This window comes from Ambystoma mexicanum, chromosome 4q, assembly GCF_040938575.1.
Source record: "Ambystoma mexicanum isolate Mex_15411 chromosome 4q, UKY_AmexF1_1, whole genome shotgun sequence".
NCBI classification, from domain to species: Eukaryota; Metazoa; Chordata; class Amphibia; order Caudata; family Ambystomatidae; genus Ambystoma; species Ambystoma mexicanum.
In genome coordinates this window covers 39,651,279-39,671,701 of record NC_090928.1, presented here as the reverse complement: position 1 = coordinate 39,671,701, position 20,423 = coordinate 39,651,279, and the positions used below count along the sequence as shown (strand labels likewise).

Below are 20,423 nucleotides of genomic sequence, written 5' to 3'. Positions count from 1 at the left end.
CGAGGATTAAGTTCAAACCCCTCTACCTTGTCCACAAGGCCTTCTGGGGCCTGGGGCCTCAATATCTCCAACTCTCTCTTCCTAAATATCTTCCTTCTCGAGCTTTTTGCTCATCCGCCTCCAACTCCCTCAGGGTCAGTCACTTCTCCAATCAACGAGTTGGTGGTAGATCTCTTTCTTCGGCTGATGCCTTCCTCTGGAACAGCCTCCCTTCCTCCCTGAAACTTGAGGAGAACCATCTCCGGTTCCGGAAGCACCTCAATACCTTCCTCTTTACTTCTGCTTTCTCTCCTCCTATCCCCTGCTGAACTCCTGACTGTAACTGCACTGGTCACCTGGCTACCCTCTGATCTCGGGCCCAGGTTACCTCTCCCACCAGCTGCACACCTGCACTGCCTCCCGGGCAACCACTGCACTTGGGATCTGTTTCTGTATCCATACAGTCCCCCCAGCTCTTGACACTTGATGTCTGCACTTATCCCTGTACTTGCCACAAGTTGGCCGTAATTTTACCTATTATTTCAGTTATTTTATTTATTATTTTCTGTTGATCCTATGTATTGCACTGCCACCTCCCCGTTACCCCCGCACTTTCCCTTTCCCACTCACCTGCACTTGCTCGAGCTCAATGACACCTGGCCTAATAAGATCGTTGTCTTTGTCTTCCCTCTGTTCCCCCTCCCTTGCCTCATCGTGCCTTGAAACACTTGTGTATAGGCGCGTTATAAATGCCATACCATATCATATACGGAATGTTCGGCGCATCTCAAAGGCACACAAATTGACAATGTGTGGGCTACAGTGTCTGTTGCATGCCGCAGCTCATATATTCTCGATAACATTAGTGCTTGCTTCCTCTGTATGTTGCTGGTGCCCCCCAGGAGCATAGTGCCTAAAACTCTATTAATTGGCATCTGAAATCCATTGTAACAACCCGTCATTAAATGGCACAAGTTGAAAGGAAATCTTGATCGTGTCAAGTTACAAGGATTTATAATTCGCAAAATAAGAAACATATCAGAGATGGGTCATCCTGCTGAATGGTCACTACTTTTTCCGCTAAGGCCATGTTCAAGTTTCTTAGTGACATTCACATGAAAAGCCCTTACCCCTTGCTTCAGATGCCAGCAACCAAAGCCACCAAGTGGAGAACTAAACTACCAGCATTTCATTTCCGTTTTATTTTTTTAAAAGATGTTGCGGTTTATTATCATTGCGTGATGTAGTAATTGTATGACTGAATAAAAAGATAAATGATCAAAGGCGTAAGCAATCGATATCTTTCAGGTGAGGGAGCAAATCTAAAGCCAAACAAGAGCCTAAATTCATCCTGTAAATTATAGACAACCTGGCAACCTCCGGAAGCATTACTGATATCCCTTATGGGCCATAGCCTCAAAATGGTTCTCAGAATGAAGATAACAGAGGAAAGAACCTAGCAATGAAAGCCTATGTATGCTGTAATTGGCAAGCATGAAAACTCCATATCAGTTGCAAATCATGTTATTACAAGGATAGTGGTGGTTTGTGATATCTGTACATTATATAGTAGAACAGAAGGAGACTATGCATAACGGGATGTTGGCCAAATTGAAATTTCATATCGATATTTTTTTGTTTGCTATTAAAGGTTCCACAGAATACCTCCAGTGACACTGGCCTAGATGGGCTTTTAGAGGTTGTGTTAAAATTGAATCAACAAATCCTTTAGGGTCTATTAAATATGTGATTCAAAGGTGCCGCATTCAATGGGAGGGTTTGGTGGTGGTGCCTTCACATATGAATGGACATGGTACCCTGCCTGCATCTCGTATGCTTAGCTCATTATCAGGCTGAAGTATGAAGAATTCCCCTAAAATACTGCTGGGTTACCTGGAAGATGTCCTTGCAAATATAAGCTGATCCGTAAAGCACAGCTGAGTTTTGTAAGGGAAAACATACAATGGATCACTGCTGCTTCATGCGGCCACGGGCCAGCAATGAAACATGTGTCCTATGAGGGCAAGTGAACAGTATGGAAATATGTCAACCTATTTTACAGATGATGACTTCCTTTATTTGGTCTTCATTGGGCACAAGTGAAGTTGGGCTCCAAGAAATGACAGTACGGCGTGAGTTATAATTCAAAACGGGCTGAAATAAGATTGTAGCTGAGCGCTGAAGATGTTTGATGTGCATTTGTCATATTGAATGCAAACGGTTCATATTAGTAGCACAGAAGGTATGGGGGGGGTTGTATGTGAATACCAACATCATCTTGTTGCATTTATTTGATTCATTTGTTTAAGCGCAGGTCACTGTAAAGTGCACCCCTCAGCACCTGCCAGCATTCATCAATGGCAGCATCGTGTGTGAGTTTCCTGACTTGCCTGTGAAAATGTGTGGTGTTTCCTAGAAAACGAACGGCTCTTTTCGGGTTTTATTACATTGTTTTTGTTTAACGAATATTGAAATCTCTTAGGCAAAAGGAAGGTGGGCATACCAGAGTGGAGTTGGGGAGCTGCCAATGAACTCTTTGGAGCGATGGCTTAATATTTTTAGGTTGTTAAATGCCGGCTTGGTAACAATAATTAGGTTATATGATGTATGGTCTTATAGCTGATATTACTGACTCCATTTAAATGTAGTAAATAATTCTAAATGCAGTAAAGTATTCCTCTGTGGTTGTGAGGTTATAAAGATGTTAAATATTTTGTGCATGTTTAAGGTTTGGATTGGGCGCAGCGCGGCATGAAACCGAGGCTGATGCCTCGCTGCTAAGCGACTAGCAGCCTTTTCTTCCACCTACATCCGCCGGCAGGCGGAAGCGCCGGCGGCCACACGAAGGCCCATACTAAGGCCCCTGTTTGCTCCCTGGAGCCCCATTCTCCATCGCCAGCAGCCTCCTTGAGGAGAGGGCAGGAGCCCCTCCTCCCCTACAGCAGCCACCATCCAGCAGCAGCAGGAGCATTCCACATGCAGTGGGCACCGCCATCCTCGGAGCCCAGACACACTGAAAGCCCACCCAGAGCCATCCTTGCGGTAAGGAGCAGATACACCTGCCCGCACTACGATCTGCACTACTAAATCCCTATCTAGATGCCATCGAGCATCGAGCACGCTCTGCCTGACCTACCCTGCCTGACCTTCTAATGCCGGGCGCAGCGCGGCATGAAACCGAGGCTGATGCCTCGCTGCTAAGCGACTAGCAGCCTTTTCTTCCACTTACATCCGCCGGCAGGCGGAAGCGCCGGCGGCCACACGAAGGCCCATACTAAGGCCCCTGTTTGCTCCCTGTTCGCGCCGTGGAGCGTGAGGGAGCGCCTTATGGTGATCCCCCAGATTTGACACCGGCCCGCCACGGTGGTGGTCACCGTTCCGCAGTACTTTCATCCCCAGTTGTTGTCGCACTCTTGCTCCTTCAGGACACACACGGAACGACGTCTAGAAAGGCGGTAAGACTCCTCATGGACCTAACCTAGCTGAACCTAGCATGGTCAATTTACCTAGCATGTCGGCCTTTGTTACCCTGTCTGGTTATAAGGTCTTTCCCCTCTCTCATTCGGGAGCACCTTCTCTACATAGGGCCACTTCTCTCTTCTCCACTTGATTCACGATTCACCGCCTATTGTAATTCCTTTATGCACACTTCACTCCGTCCTTTATATTCTGTAGTCGCTTAGCGTTTGTACTTACCCTGTAGCTGAGCCTCTGCCTTTTGAGTCATTGATTGCATAATTGCACATGTACTTACCTCGTAGCTGAACTTCTGCCTTTGAGTCATTGATTGCATAATTGCACTTATACTTCCCTGTAGCTGAGCTTCTGCCTTCTGAGTCATTGATTGCATAATTGCACATGTACTTACCCTGTAGTTGAGCTTCTGCCTTTTGAGTCATTGATTGCACAATCATACATGCACTCACCTAACAAGTTGTACTTGGACTGCCACTTCTTGGCCGATTCTACCTCCGCCTAGCGCACAACTCCTCCACGTCCACTCCAGTGCGCACTTTCACTACCGCACCGACGGAGGGTTCATCATTGCCATAACCCTCTACCCCCCCACTCCTCCCAGCACGGTTATGACCGACCCTCATCACCCTACTTTTCACCATACTGCAATGCCCCTGAGTAACCCATACCTCAATGACCCTGCCCTCTGGCTACATCACTTTGCCACTAAACCCATTCCCAACCAACCCTGCACACTCCAAGTCAGGAATCTTAGACTTGGATCCAGACTTCCTCGTGCCCACTGCACTCAGCACACTCACGTCACCACTACCTCACAGAAGTCACCGTCATCCCACAGCTCTATCGCTGCCAAAGAACTCAAGGGTGCCCTCATTAACGCCAGATCTATTACGGCCCACGCACTGGACATCTCTGACCTCATCACCACTCATAACCTCGATTTTGTGGCCATCACCGAAACATGGTTACACGCAGCCTCCGGCCCACTTCTCTCCCTCGCTATCCCCAACGGTTACTCTATCCTTAGAGCTGACCGACAATCAACATCCAAAGGAGGTGGAGTCTCATTCATACATAGAAATAACATCACACTTAGAATCATCCCCAACACAGAGCTCAGCTGTGCAAAATCCCTCTCCGTGAAACTCACCTTATCTCCAACCAACACTGCTACCCTCCACCTCATCTATAGACCCCCAGGACCACTCAGCTCCTTCATAGATGAGATCACAGCCATTCTGACTGTCAATACGAAACCTAACTCTCAGGTACTGCTTCTAGGTGACTTCAACCTTGGTTTACATGACACTAAGGATCACTTGGCCTCTGAACTCGCTATCACATTAGCTAACTTAGGACTCCAACAGCGCATTGACAAACCTACCCATATCAAAGGTAGAACGCTTGATTGGATCTATGATCTCAACTGCAACACTACCATAAGTTCCAACCACGCTTGTGCCTGGTCCGACCACCACATCATCATTTTCCACCTTCCAGCGACCAACCCTCTTACCACTCCCACGATAGCTCCAGCCACTCCCACAAGGAACAAAAAAGACATCACCAGGGATAAACTTCTCCCACTCATCCTTCCTATATTGAACAAATGTGTGTCACAACACAACGACCCTACAGTCTTAGTAGATATCTTCAATCAAACACTTCTCAAAGCCATTGATAATATAGCTCCGCTTAAATTACGGAAAGCTAAACAACAAGCCCATTTGAATTCCTGGTTCACCCCGCAGTTACGAGCCTTACGCAAAGAAAAACGCAAGGCTGAATCACTCTGGATGAGCCACCCTTGCGACCCCAACAAAGAACGCCTCATCATCTCCACCCATAACTACAAGGAAGCAATCCTACAGGCAAAAAAGGAGACTTACAACCAACGTATCACACAAGCAGAATCCAACACTAAGGAGCTGTTTAAAATCCTTAAAGAATTGGAAGCCCCCTCCCCCATCCCTGATACCTGCACTAAAGACAGCCAATGGTGCAATAACATCCAAAATGCTCTTCTCAACAAAATCACCACCCTGCAATCTAAAATGAACGCCAAACAAACTACTCTACTCACCAACCCCCCCATTAAACCCCCCACTACGCCAACGGCCTCCTTTACTCATACCCCTTTCAGCTTCACCCCTCTCACCATCCTCGAGGTCGAAAACATCATTCGCAACCTAAAACCCTCGAACTGCCAAGGTGACTCCTGCCCAGCACCTATCATTAAGGAAGCGGCACAGGACCTTGCTCCTTTTATAACCACCTTCATCAACTCTTCATTCCTAACAGGAACGGTACCCAACAATTTAAAAGACGCTTGGGTTATCCCTCTCCTAAAAAAAACGAATCTGGACCCTGAAATACCAACTAACTACAGACCTATTACCACTGTACCTTTCTTACTTAAAATACTTGACAGAGCAGCATACCTGCAGATTCAGAACTACCTAGAAACTAATAACCTCCTCGGCTCAAGACAATCTGGCTTCAGACCCAAACATGGGACCGAAACAGCTCTTCTTGACCTCAAAACTCAAATTGAGGACCTTAAAGACAACGGTAAACTGTAAACTGGCCCTTCTTCTACTACTGGACTTATCTGCCGCTTTCGACTTGGTCAACCACCAAATACTATGTCGGCACCTAAAGTCCGCTGCTCACTTCTCTGACAATGCATCCAACTGGATCAGGTCATTCCTCAACAACAGGCACATGAGAGTTTTCTCACCTACCGCATCGGCCGACCCTACACCAGTCCCGTGTGGAGTCCCGCAAGGGTCCTGTGTCTCCCCTACTCTCTATAATGTCTTCACCAAACCACTATTTGATGTGCTTGACTATCTGGGCGTCACCTACACGAACTATGCCGATGACACCCAGATACTCATACCTATTACTGGTGACTACATTGTTGACTCCAAAGCCATCAATGACATTTACCTTGTCATTCAAGCTTGGATGGCCCAGCACGAGTTGTGCCTCAATGATGACAAGACTGAGCTTCTCATCCTAGCCACGCAACAGAGACTTAACAAACTAAGTCCCCTCTTCGGCTCCTTTAACATTGACGGCAATCTAATTAAAGTATCTAAAGACACCAAAACTTTGGGTATTTACCTGGATGCCTCCTTGAATCTCACCCGACAAACCAATGCAGTGGCTGCTGCATCTGCCTACACCTGCAAATTGATCTCAGCCTGTCGCCCATTCCTTACCGCCCAGAATTGCATCACCTTGGCCAGGACCTTGGTCATGTCCAAACTGGACTATTGTAATGCATTGTACCAAGGCACTAACCAGAGTAACCTTAACAAATTACAGACTACCCAGAACAACGCCATTAGAGCGGCTCTCAATATCCCCCGATCTGCTCACATCTCAGAAACCAGAAAGAACCTCAACTGGCTCTCAGTCGCCCAAAGGATTTCACTGAAAGCACTCACCCTTACATACAAATGTGTTAACCACCAGGCCCCCTCATATCTAGCCTCTCGATTCACTCAACATATTCCAACGCGAGTACTCAGATCCGCACAGTCCCACGGCCTCGAAATCCCCAGATTCAAGCTTCATACAGCTGGGGGTGCCAGCTTCCCTGTCCTGGCAGCCAAGCTTTGGAACACTGTACCACTCACCATCAGATCCTTACCATCATTTAACCTATTCAAACACAAAGCCAAGCTTTGGCTAGTTACTTCTCATTAACAACTGCCCTCTGACCCTGACGGGCTAGCTGCGACTTAGCTTTGCTTTGCCCCGGCACCTTTGTGCCGCTTTTGCACTGTTTTGTAACGTCAACTGTATTTGGTAACGTCAATTGTATAATCTATATATCTTATATATTGTATATATTGTATATGTTGTTCGCAATCTGTTGATACCAATGTGATGATATGTTTTTACCTGTAACCTTCTGCCAAGATATGCGCCCGGTTGCCTCAGGGCCTAGTTTGCGCTATATAAATAAAATAAACAAACAAATAAACAAACAAACAAGGTGCTGGTTTGCACGGATTAAAGGGGCGCTGGTTATTTTCAACCCCAACAGGAATTGTGTCAATGCAATCACAACTAGTTTTTAGGGAATGTGGTTTGAGTGATGTTCATAATTCTTGAACTATTGTAAAGCTTTACAACTTGATTTTACATAATTAAAAAATGCAGCGATTTCTATGCTCAGTGGGCGACTAACCACTCCAACTTTACAGCTGATTAACAGGCGGAGAGCTAAAGGTATGGGTCAGAGAGCACAGGGTGAATCAGCAGTGAAAGTGAAACATTGACATGCTGCTGCTGATGTCAGGGCCTTAGCCAACAGACCATGCCATCACTGCTCTCCAGCAAGACAGCTACTTAATTATGTGTACATTTGGATTTGGTTGGCCTCAGGGAATTGAACTTGCCTCTTTGAGATGCAGTCTGTGTTTACTCATGGAACAAGTGAATGCACAACCAGTAATAATTTAGCAATGGCATCTAAAGCCTTTACAGGCGTCAAGCCACCGTGTCATACTATACTTTTTCTGGGCCCACACAAACCCATCTAGGCAATCGCCCAGCAGCTTGTAACCGATATTCAATCAACACTACAGCTAAGTCAATGCCTAGTCTGGGATGCTGAGGAAAACCCTTATTGATGTATTTTTATATCCAGTTCAGTACTCTGGATGACAACCCTTGTATAACACCCCCCTCTTAGAATCCCCCTGACCCCACTGAGCCAAGAAGTAGGTTTGGGAGCATGGCTTGTTTTCTTTCTTTGGTCTGCACTGAATTAGAGGTGTACCTTATTAACCATTAAGAGGCCTGTGTGGGTTAAAGTCTGGATTACCAGTAATCTTCATTAGATCTAGTCCGGTTCTTTTAGTCCCATTCCTTACTTATCCAAAGAACCTTGGTCTTTGCCCTAGAATTGTCCTACGCACGCTTCAAATTTTAATATTTTACTTACCCTGCACCCTGGGTGGTGAGGAATAAAGAAGGCCACCACCCCAACAACTTCCTATCAATAAACAAGGTGATGGACAATGGTCCGACAACCAGGAAGGGAGAGGCGATATCTCAGAACTGCAACGAGGAAAAGTAGAGCTTGGTACAAAGAAGATTATCGGTAACTAATCAATGCATTACACGCACATCACTGCTTCCTCATCCCAGTCCTTGCTTATTTGAAATCTCCCACAGATCAGACAGATTGTATATTTAGGAAAGAAAAGGCAGAGCCAAGATTCTATGCAGCCAGTGCACCTTTGATAAACAATTCGATATACAAAATTCAAGGAATGATCGCCTGCAAAACTGCTTAGGACCACCCCTTATCTGCTCGGCCTAGTATGGATAGTCGATAATGATGGGCAAAAGTATTCAAAGAGGCCCTTATGGTGGCCCTACAGATATCCATGAGTGATACCCCTAGCCTAAACCCAAGAGGTAGCCACCCCTCTGGTAAACAGATGTGCAACCCTCCCTGGCAAAGGGGGGTCAGCAAGTATATATGCCAATAAAATATTGTCCTTCAACTATCTACTAATGGAAAATGAAGAAGTTTTTTTGCTCTTTGCGACCCCTCCAACGTGAGAAACTAATTATTTTATGACCTGAAGGAGGCTGTCCTGCCCAGTTCGGGCAGGATCACCTGCCGCACATCCAACAAAGCCAATTTAGCCCTCACTTCCAGTGGCAGATTGCTCGCTAATGCTGGGATCACAATTTCTTGCGAAAGATGGACAATGGACACCACCTTCAGATGAAACGTTGAGTCGCACCACAATGTTATATTTCTGGAGACCCAAATAAGAGGTGAACAAAGAAGTCCCCATAATTTCCCTAACCTAAGAGCAGAACAAATGGCAGTCAAAAATACAGTTTTAGGGAAAGATGTTTGATATTGGCCCAGCCCAGAGGCTTAAAGAGCTCTAAGGAGCAAGGGTAAATCCCAATGGGGTATGAGTGACTTGATCCTGGCCCAAGAGATAGAACAATAATACAATAACCTAGAAGTGACAGAATCAGATTCAGACATTTCCACCGACAGAGCCCTGACAAACTGAATTGCTGCCCAGTGTGCCCTTAGAGAAGAGACTGAAAGACCCAAGTGGAACCCGACCTGTAAGAACCTAGCAATATCTGGAGACCTACACTACAACATAAGATCATTCCTATCAGACCTCTCAATAAACCTGCTCCAATGTCTATCATAAGCCAGAAGAGTAGAAGATCTCTGAGCCTCCTGGACAGCCAAGGAGAAAAGAGATAAAAGCCACTGCCATTTAAACCCTTTCCTTTCAAGGACCGAACTGCCAATTTCCAGCTGCTGTGTGGTGTTAGGTCTGCTGCTAAAATCTATGGAGCTGAAGCCAGCAGGAGAAGAGGCGAGGCCACTGCCAGCAACATTAACAGAGAAAGACAAGACCTGCAAGTGCATTAAGGGGCTACCAGAAGGACACTGGAATTGTGTTACCTGATCTGACTGAATAAACCAGGGATCAGGGGAATCAGAAAAAAGCATATACAGAAGGCTGGAGGTCAAGCGATGAACAACACGTCGATCACCCATGTCCCCTCCTCCACTGTCATGATGCAATACTTCAGAACCCAGTGATTGGGGAGGGACGTAAATGTATCCACATCTGTAAGTCCATAATGAGGCACAATCAGTTGGAAAGCATCCAGGCTGACTGACATCTTTGGTGATGATGGAAACATTCTGCTCAGGGTGTTCACTAATCCCCTGATGTGGGCTGCCTCCAGAGATAACCAGGTCTTCTCCACCAAGAACTCGATTTGAGAGAGAGAGAGAAAGAGAGTGCAAGAGAGAAAGAGAGAGACCGAAAGAGAGAGAGAGAGAGAGATATAGATCACCTCCAAGGATGCCGAGCAAATGTCCTTTGACGGTTCAGATATTTGGAAAATGTTGTGTTGTCTGGAAGTCTCGACTGGAAACAATCTGGCGGAAACACTAGCAGAGTTGGCCAAACTACTTCCAATTCCAGCCAGTTGGCGGACTGACAACAATCCCAGCTTTGAGTATCTTTCTTGAATAGTCAGGGTCCAACAGTGCACCCCCAACCTCGAGATCTGGCTTGTAGGTGATTGCTGCTAGTAAAGGAGGATTCAGAGGGGAAACACTTCAGAAGATTTTCCAGACTCAACCATCAGTACCTTCATCATCTTGGGAGAAGCGGGGATCCGTCTCGCAAAAGTCCTGGCACATTGGGAGCCAATGGTAATGAAGCTGCCACAGATGGAGCTGCAGATGGCGATGTGCCCACAGAGTGATAAGAACTGTTGCTACCATCAGGCTCTGGACCCACAGCCAACGCCTATCCGAGGCCTCCTTTAGATGACACAAGTGATTGACCTACTAAACAAGTCTGACTGCCCACGTCTTTGGCAAACTTACTTGACGCAACCTGTTCTGAAATCGGGCCCCTATGTAAAGGAGATCATCAGCTGAGTTCAGATGGGACTTCGGAATTTTGATAAACTTCTGATGCCATGACAGTGCCAAGGATACTTTGGCAACCACCTCCTTCACTTCCTGTGCAGAAGACAACTGTATTAACACAGTATTCAAATAAACACAAATTCTCAGGCTATGCTAGTGCAACATTCCAGTGATTGATGTGACTACCTTTGTAAACGACATGTGTGCTGAACTGAGCCTGAATGCGAGCACCACACACTGAAATGAAGACCTGGGACTTAAAAATGAAGGAACTGTTAACAGTAAGAAGGTGCAAGAATGTGTACTTATGCATCGCTGAGACATAATGGTGCGGGTTGACAAAAAAGATAATGTATATTGTGTTTCACATGCAGAATACCAGTAAACATGTGAAATGATAAACCCACTTTGTTTCCATGAAAAATGTTCCTTAGGCCCATGGCAGACCCTGTTTGCTTGCTGTGCGACAAATGTCACAAATACCTCCCCCACAGAAGGCCTGGTTTACATCCCCCAGCTATTTTAGAACAACAATAAAACGTAGCTTCCATGAAAAGTGTGGAAAACCAAGGACAATGTCCCTTGGCTGGAGCATGGCCAGAATGTAAGCAGGAGGTGTGAAGACGGGAGCTACAATTAAGGAAGGATGAAACTCAAAATTCAAGTGGGCAACTGACTGCAAAGAAACTAATAAAAACACTGCACCAGAGTGGCAAATGTCGAATGGCGTGGTTGAAGGGTAGCTCATATTTACACATATGAAGATTCCCTTTGTTTAATAATGTATGCATTCTTCTCAGCAACCATAAGTTGGATTTTCTTTATCTATGTGTCATTTTTAGGTAATTTCCCAGAGATTCTGGTGATAACAATTCACCCACCTACGACTCAGGGAATTGTGATGGCTATCTAAAATGGGTTTCCTGCTGATCTGAAAATGTTCCAAATTTGGGAGTTGGTGAACAGGTGGAGGGTGAAATTAGGAATATGCGTAGTAAATGGCATTTTACTAACAATTAGACTTTTTGTGAAAAAGTCAGAAAATTGCCACATGGCCGTGCAAAACGGTGCAGACCTGGCAGTCATCTTATTACACATGATTAGCTGAATCGGAAAATATATATTTTATGGCGTCTGCTAGTAAAATTATTACGTTTTGCCATATAACTAGTTTTTGCCAAAAACTTGACAAGAGAACAGATGTCGATTACAAATGGGAATTGCCATATGTCTGCACCAGACTCCTAAGCCAATCTGTACAGGTGGGCTGGAGTTGGGAGAAGAGAGAATGGGAACTTTCCAATCCTAGTTGCGAGACCTCTTGCAGGGCACTCCCCAAGATTGTAAACTTGATGGTATCAGTGTCATCACTGCTATATGAGGGGGAATGCACCATGAGGAAGAGACAGAGCTGCTGTAATTTACCATCGGGGAGAGCTGCTGACACTTACCATCTGACAGCTGAAAGGAAACACCAAAGGAGATTGCTGAGAGTGCATCTGGGCAGAGCTGTCTATTTCTAGGAAGGCCTAAAAGCTGACTGGGTCCTATGGTGGAGAGAGGGAAGCCATCCTTGAGAGTGGAGTCACCAGACCCCTGTCCTATCTTTCCAGAGGGCCCTGACATGCAGCTGGCTGTCCTGAACTTTAAACAGAGGTGTTCAATGTAAGTAGACTTGAGCCCTTTGCAACCAAAGGGTGGGGGAATCTGCTTGCCTTAAATCCTTTACCTTTGTAGATGACGGGGTGGGGGCAGAATTTTGTAGATCCTTAGACTATTTAACTAAAAAAATACTAATTTAATTAATTCCCTTTGGTAGAAAACTCTGGGGTGAATTTTGTTAAAATTTTAAATTAACAAAGCTCACTCCCCAGTGTGCGCTGAAAAACTATAGCCTATAATTAAATTGGGAAATCCTTTTTATCCTGTTGGCCCCCACTTCTTTAAGGAAGAGGGGTGTATTTGTTCTTAAATCAGTCCAATCTTTTTGTCCAACTTTCCCCAACAAAAGCCTTTCGTGGAGGGGACTCTGAAATTCAAAATTCTTCAATCGCTATAATTTTGCTATTAGTCTTCCCCAACCCAACCCAAACCAAAGTAGCGGGGTGTAAAAACAAACTGTTCAATCACTCTGCCTTTATGTTAAACCAAACGTGTGGATTAAATCATAATTGCCAAATGCATTTGTCCAAATCTTAAGAAAAAAAAACTGCTAGTCTTTTAAGTGAGCAGGAAAATCACAATTGCACAGCACTACATTTGTGAATTGTGTTCACTGACCAGTGCTAATTATTTCTTGATGTGAAATTTGTAGAAAGTAAAGAATTGTGATGTGTGTTCTTTTCAACTCACTTGTGTGATGTATTTATGTTGAGAAAACTTTATTATTTTGTGCCGCGGATAAACTGGTGTTTGACATTTTAGTGCGGGTTTCATAACATCTAATTCAAATAAATAAAAATATCTATTATCTTAATACCCTGGCCTGGTTTTTGGCTTAGCGTGGCACGGGGGAGAAAACCTTTGTGATATTATATGTCGTTCAGAGAGGGCTAAGCGAACTCAGTATTACAGAAATAACGGTATTTGGTGTGGCACTTTAAATGGGGGGGGGGAGAAGGTCCTTCCAGTGTTAATAGTGTCCTAAATAGATATTGTTACAAAGATGAACATGTCTATGACAGTAAGGAAAAAAAGGCTTCCACATATTTCTTCCTCAATGTGGAGTCAATCTTCTTGTCAGTCGGGTCATGGATCGCTACATCCTCTGGGGACATGAACAGAAAGTCTCCAAGGTTTAGGCATGGGCAGTTCCTCAACTCACTTAGGATACAGGGTTCCCATAAACCTGGGAATTAATATCCGATCAGGCTCCTTCCATTCAAGCAGAACTTTGGCCCTTTTATCCTTAATCCTAAGGAAACCCTTTTTCACTGTCTTCTTAAACTGGAAAACCATGGGTCTGGATTTAAGGGAGGAAAGGTCAGCTTCTACGAACTGAATCCTAAAAGCCAAATGTTCCAACACCTTGCCAACGGCCTCTTGATCCAAATACTTTCCCTCAGGCTTGTTGTCCTCGTCCATAGAGCACATGAACTCTGAGGAGGCATCACAAGAACTGGAGACAGAAGGAGAGTCTTTCAAGTAAGGGGCCTTCACCATGGCCCTCTCAGAAACCTTCTGCTCTTGCCTCAAAGTCTTTCTAATCAGGGCTTTCATCTTACTTTTTGAGCATTCCCTCTCCCTGCAGGGCTCTGATGAGCAGGAAGAATCACTGGACGGGGAGTAGTCTCTGGGCCTCCTCTTATGCTTCTTATGGGAACCCATGGTCACAATAACAGACACAAAACTATGAACCAAGCAATCTGTATTCAACCATGCATTCGTGTTTGATTAATCCTTATGAAGCCCTAGCCTGCTGGGATGTCTCTGTACCTCCCACCGAGTCGGACAGATCATAGCCTGTGCATAAGGAAGAGGCATCACCCCCCTGCACTTGGGACGCTCAGTAATGCTACCATCCAGATGGCCTCCACTGGCACTACTGTGCTGTGCCCCTGGTACTCGGTCCCCCAGCTCAGCTCAGAGTCTTCGAGGCCCATACTAAACTGGGCACTCAGTGGCCGCTATACTCAACCACCCCTTAAGTCCAGCGAGTGGGAGGCAGCTCCTTGAATGAAGCGTCTATGAGGACAACAGCCCAGCAGGCCCCCCACACAGGAAAAGGCTGCAGCGCAACCAATGACACAGTAGTTTGTAGGGACAGTTGTAGGGTGGTTGCCTGGTGTATACCTCCGGAGACAGGCGTGGTGAGTGAAACATTGGAGTTTGAAGCGTGGGTAGGAAAGGTCTGAGGCGCAGACTAGCGTTCTTCAGATTACTAAGGACTGGAATGAGAAAGAGGGGATGTGGGAGTCATGTTCCTAAAAGTCCCCCAGGTTTTAAGATGCACATCCATCCCCTGAAGATGTATAAATTCATTGCGATCCAGCGGCTGCGCGTGCAGGACCCTATGGAGAACACCTGCAATAGCGAGAGCGGCATACAAAATACAAGTTATCATTTCATGTGTGTGCAGCAGCAAAGCACAAGTTACGTTTACATATTATTCTTAAATAGAGATTTTTTGTTTAACTGTTATATACCGTAACCGACCATATTCATGCAGGTCATAGAATCCCAGTCAGCGATGGTTATTTTAATAAGTTACCAGACACGCTGTACTAAATGAGCAACTCACTGCTTTAGAGAGGCACATGGAAGGGCCCTCGGAGTGGAGATTTAAAAGTCAAAGAGTAAATGTGCTTTATTTTCCTTATAGTTTCTTTCTTATGCTGCAGTAGGATACGACCCAGCTGGAATCAGAGCACTGTGCAGAATATGACGTAACGGACCTTTATGGGTTCTTGATCTGCATGTAAGCTTCTTCCACAAAGTGCTGAGACACAGCAACTTGTGAAATAGCTACCCACTGCAACGGGGTACATTTGATGCAAGAAAGAGACAGAATACCCCTGGTAAAGAAGGGAAATAATTCTCTGCGTGCTCCAGTAAAGACATTATAGCTTCCATGTAACCATAACAATATTCTTGGCTTGCTCTGCTTGGAATCAGACCAGAGTCAAAACTAATGGTGCCAAGAAAGCGCCACCTGTGCGCCGAAACTATGTAACCATAAAAGCACCTCCTATGAGCAAAAACTATGTGTCCTATCTCTGTGGTACCAAAGCCTCAACTATGAGCCAATACTTTGTAGTGTCACTAGACGAGGTTTCAGTCCAACCTATGAAGTAAAACCAATGCTGGTGCTAATGTGTTATCCATAAATTACACATTTGCAGTGTAACCACTCACACTAACTGTTTATGACCCCCACACTCCTTTCCCTCCCTCTACACCAATACTTGTATGCCTCCTTGGGTAGTGCCAAAGTGCCAAAGATGAGCTAAAACTAAAAAGAAGCTAAGAAACAGGCGAAAGGAAAGTGTAATTGTGATTTAAGATTCAAAAATGTCATGCAGAAGTGTGTGGGGGGGCAAAGAAACGAAAATAATGTTTATATACAGCTGCACAACTAACTAAACACGTCCAATAGTTTTTCAAGGCATTTGGCAAGGTAATGGAAGCAAAACATTTAATTTAAAATAAAACAAAGAAAATCCGCAATTTTCTCTGCGTTTATCTGGAACAATTCCCATGGCACCTTAGTTGAGTAATTCGGTTTCGAATAACATAGCATGCTGTCTGCCAAAACGTGCATTGTCAGAACAATAGAGGGTAACAAGAAAAGTGTGTGCATGGGTGTTCCAAACATCAACACCTATCTTCAGAACAAACGAGTCTGCGATTGTTTAAGCGTGACCTAAAGACAATCCGTGTTGGTGTGTGAAGGGGAAACCAGCACGTATGCACGAAATGGTGGTGCCTTTTAATAACAGCTTGCTGAAGACTTACTTTGAAGAATGCTTAGGCCAAAGAAATGTGGGTCTTTGATCTTCACTTCATGACACACCTGCTGGAAGAGCTCCTGGCCGGCTGCTTTTACCTGCAAAAGATGACATGTACATGGCATAAATTAATGCTTCTCGCTGAAAGAGTTTCAGGGCCGAACATGATGCTGACATAACTACCCTATTCCAATGGATAGCTACACTAAATTAACTCAAATTGGTCCAACCAACTGTTCTGCAGCAATAAAGAGCAGAATGTTTGACATTGTGCAAACGAGGGATGGTGGCTGTGGCCTACAACGTGGGAAAGACATGCTTCCTATTAAAATTCAGAACCAGACACCCAGGCACCTTTGCATGAACCGACCAATGGCAGTGACTCGTTCCAAGAGTAAGCGTGCATTTCCCCCAGGAGTTGAAGTCTGCGCATAGAATGACATCGGGCAGTATTGTTTAGTCAGAAGAGCGCAATTAACATGGCGCGCAATCCTGTCTGTGGCATTCTGCATTAGCAGTTTTAATTAGTCCAATTGTATTCACTAGACTGGACACCCTTGTCGGCCAAGAGTTTATAATCCGATCTCAGCCTGCGCCGTTCTCTAAACAATGCCCGTTCTGTGCCGGGAACGTGCTAAGTAATGTAACATTTTGGATCCCACGTGAAGGCATTTTTTCCGAGGAGAAGGCGGGCATCAAGACACCAAAACAAGCATGGCTACATGTTTCAAATGCCCAATATACTGTCCAAAGATAGCAGTCAAGAATGGCCTCAAATTGAAATTCCCAAAGAAGCATTCTGCATGGTAAATTGGGCGGGGACATGAAGATGGCCCGCAACTGCTCACAGCCCCCCCCCCCCTCCACCCCCCAGACCTGCATAATAAGGGTTGTCAAACCAGTTCGGAAGCAACACTGGGAAGTGCCCTCCAACGCCGACTAATGTTTGCTCACACGGACATAATGATGTGCAAATAACAGACAACAAAAAGCGGAAAGCGGAGAGAATGGAAGCTTGCAGAACGGGCACAGAAAGGAAGGTGCAAGCAGTCAGACTGTGTTTAATAGACATAATTACACGGTGGAAATAGCATTCGGCTACGATGTTCCCATCTAGGGTTTACTATGTGAACGTTGGCGAGTTTTAAAAGATTGCGTCAGAAACACAGTGAATAGTTTTAACTTCGCGAGCGAACAAAAGTAGAGACATGCGAACGTTTTCCAGTATAGAAAACAGAGAGCAATACTGACTTGTGACTGAAATAAACAGTTTCGTGCTATGCAGAGCCATTTACGCCTCAGCCTACTGTCGCAGGTGGCCGGCGACTTTCCGCACTCACCCCAATGGCCAGGCTGAGCTGCTTCCCGCCGGGCAGCAGGACGCAGACGGTGCGCTGCTCCTGCGCTGGCATCCCGCTCCGTCCCGCGCTCATGCTGCATCCCGGGCTCCTCACAGGACTCGGACTTTTTGTTGTGGTCCGCCTTCTTGTCAGCAGGGGGGCGCGCGCCCCTGTCGCAGCCCTTACGCCAGCCAGGAGCCGAGCCTCCAGCTGAAGACTTGCCTGGTGAGTCAGCTACCGGAGGTGCCCTGTGGAGGAGGCAAGGTTCACTCGCAGCTGAGTGGGGGAGGTCTCGTCAGCCAGGACCACAGCAGCCGTAGAGCCTCATTCCAGAGGCTGCAGACATATCGAGCGCTGCTGCCGCAGGTCGCTTCTTTCTGCGTCACAAGCATTTCACCAGCAGTGCTGTTGTCACTCACACGAAATTGTTATTTTTGTCATCAGCTGTGTAGAGAAATACTCATATTTACAGTCTCAAAGTGAAGGTAGGACTAAGTAATCAATGTAAATTAAGACGTACCCATATATTTAGCAGGGGTAAGAGCAACCTTTTTTTTTTTAAAAAAAAACATTTTTTATAGGTTTATTTTCAGATGTTATGAAGCCAAGATGGGACCAGGGACTTCCACGCACATTTTCAAAGTAATTCTTAAATTGAATGACATTCGCGTACCTTTACCTTGTTGACATGTACCTACGGAAATCGTTTTTTTTTTAAAGTTTCCATATTTTAACCTCTCATTTTACGCTATACAGCTAGCAATTAGCGGGTCCTAGCAAACTTACGCTAAAAAAGGACAATCTCCTTAAATGGAAAACAAGATTGGTTCTTGAGGTAATGTACCACGCTCCCTCACAGACCTACTCTTCACGACTCAAAACGGCGATGACTGTGAGGCACCGCGACTCAATACAGCTATGACTGTATCAGCTCCTGAATCTCCTGAAGGGGAACACAGGTTCTAAACGATTCATGGTTGAGTCCTGGGGTGGTGAATGCTTTCAGTGGAGGGTCCTACATTTTGTGTCAAATTAGCCAGGGATGTCGATTCGAAAAGGACAGGAAGTGATGTCACCTGACCTTTGACACAGACATCATTTCTTTAACCCTGGTGACATTTCTGAAAGTGGTTTGCTAGAGTGCAGTACAAAAATGTAAACATTTTAAAATACCAAGTATATACTAAAGCGGACACATATTTTAGATACCAACAACCTTTTAAAAAGGGAGCTGCGTTCATATGTCATGGAAGGGGTCATGATATAATAGGGTTAGGCCGACTGCTGGGGCTGGCAAGTGGATTTATGAGCTTGAAAGACTGATGGGACGACATTAGTGGCGGGTGACATGAAAAGTTTACTTTCAGCCATTCTTGGGGTGGTAGCTGGCGATGTATGGAAAAGAGCAGGTTATCCCGCAGTGACAATACAAAACAGTACAACACGATGGCACATCGTTCAATAACTGCCGAGCAGCCGTATGGTAAGCTCTAAGGGTGCAATACCCAGACATCTCGGATATCAGCGCAAATATGATACGAAAAAAAATGCATGAGGATGTCGACCCACTTCAATATATTGAACAAATTCAAGAAAGATGAAGTCTAGAGACAAGAGTTCCTTGGGACAAAACAGTAGGATTATTTTACCACATATTATGTCAGGGATTGCCCAAACAGGTGCAAAAGCAGCTTAAGCAGCTAATAGGGATGGAGGCTAAACCGTGGTCAGAAATTCAGTTCACCATAGTGCACTATTTCAGGCTAATGCAAGAGAATGCAAGAAAGAAGCGTTAGGAGATGAAACAAGAAGACGCGAAGTTAGGGCAGAAGAAGTTATCTAAGTATACAATGGAAGGGGCTGTGCTGACAAGCGGAGAGGGAGTAGTTACCCAGTCCGCGCAGAACAGGCCACAGATGGCAGGGGAGGTTTTGCAGGGTGAGAGGATATGAATCAGTGGCCAAGGGGACAAGGAGGGATGCCTCAGGTAAGAGGGTTTGGACAGCCAATGCAGCAGAAAGCAGTAGGGTTCCATGGGGGACAGAGACCCATGGGGGGTCCCGTAGTATGTTGGGTTTGCGGGAGACCAGGCCACATATCTGAGTGTGCATAGACATGGGCGGGATGCATCAAAATTGGGGAATGTAAAAACAGTCCACATTCCAGACAGAGCATACTGACTATTAGGCTCAAGAGCACACGCAAGTGCAGATTTACGCGTCACACCAGACACATACCCAAGACATGCAAATGCAGCAATATCAGCCCACGACGCATGCAATGCAGATGCTGGGACACATGCAGCCATCACAACCAGCACAGCAGGCACTGGCCAACAGGACATTATAACCACACCACATGCAGGCTCCACAATGCCGACTCCAGTGTGAAAGCTGGGAGGGGCAACTGTTGGGGGCAATCCATTTACAGGGACCGGAATGTCATTATATCCACAATAGGACAGCCCACAGACAGACCTGATGTGTTAGATCCTATCCGTTACACCCAATCCGACTGAGGAACCACATATAGGGGTGACAAGACTTTTTCCATTCCCGTGGTTATGGGGGAGACTAGGTCCTGTATTAGTAAGGGAAGCTATCCGATGTCAGGCGTTGCCATGAATGTGCAGGGATTTTCTGGGGCTACCAATTTGGTTCCGTTTACCAATGAATTACCACTTTCATGTTCGAGAACATGACTTGACCATGCGGCTGTTAT

The 20,423-nt window shown here is 45.6% G+C and overlaps 1 protein-coding gene across 1 annotated transcript in view; it reads right to left on the bottom strand.

The window, feature by feature from the left end:
- The window catches only part of LOC138467436 (FERM domain-containing protein 6-like), a 316,289-nt gene extending 298,287 nt beyond the window's left edge, over nucleotides 1-18,002 (bottom strand). The window contains exons 1-2 of the mRNA XM_069607409.1: nucleotides 17,703-18,002; nucleotides 16,370-16,460 (exon numbers count right to left, since the gene is read on the bottom strand). Of these exons, the coding sequence (XP_069463510.1) occupies nucleotides 16,370-16,460; nucleotides 17,703-17,795 (184 nt within the window). The 5' untranslated portion in view covers nucleotides 17,796-18,002. The remainder of the gene's footprint in view (nucleotides 1-16,369; nucleotides 16,461-17,702) is intronic.
- Nucleotides 18,003-20,423: the final 2,421 nt, after the last annotated feature.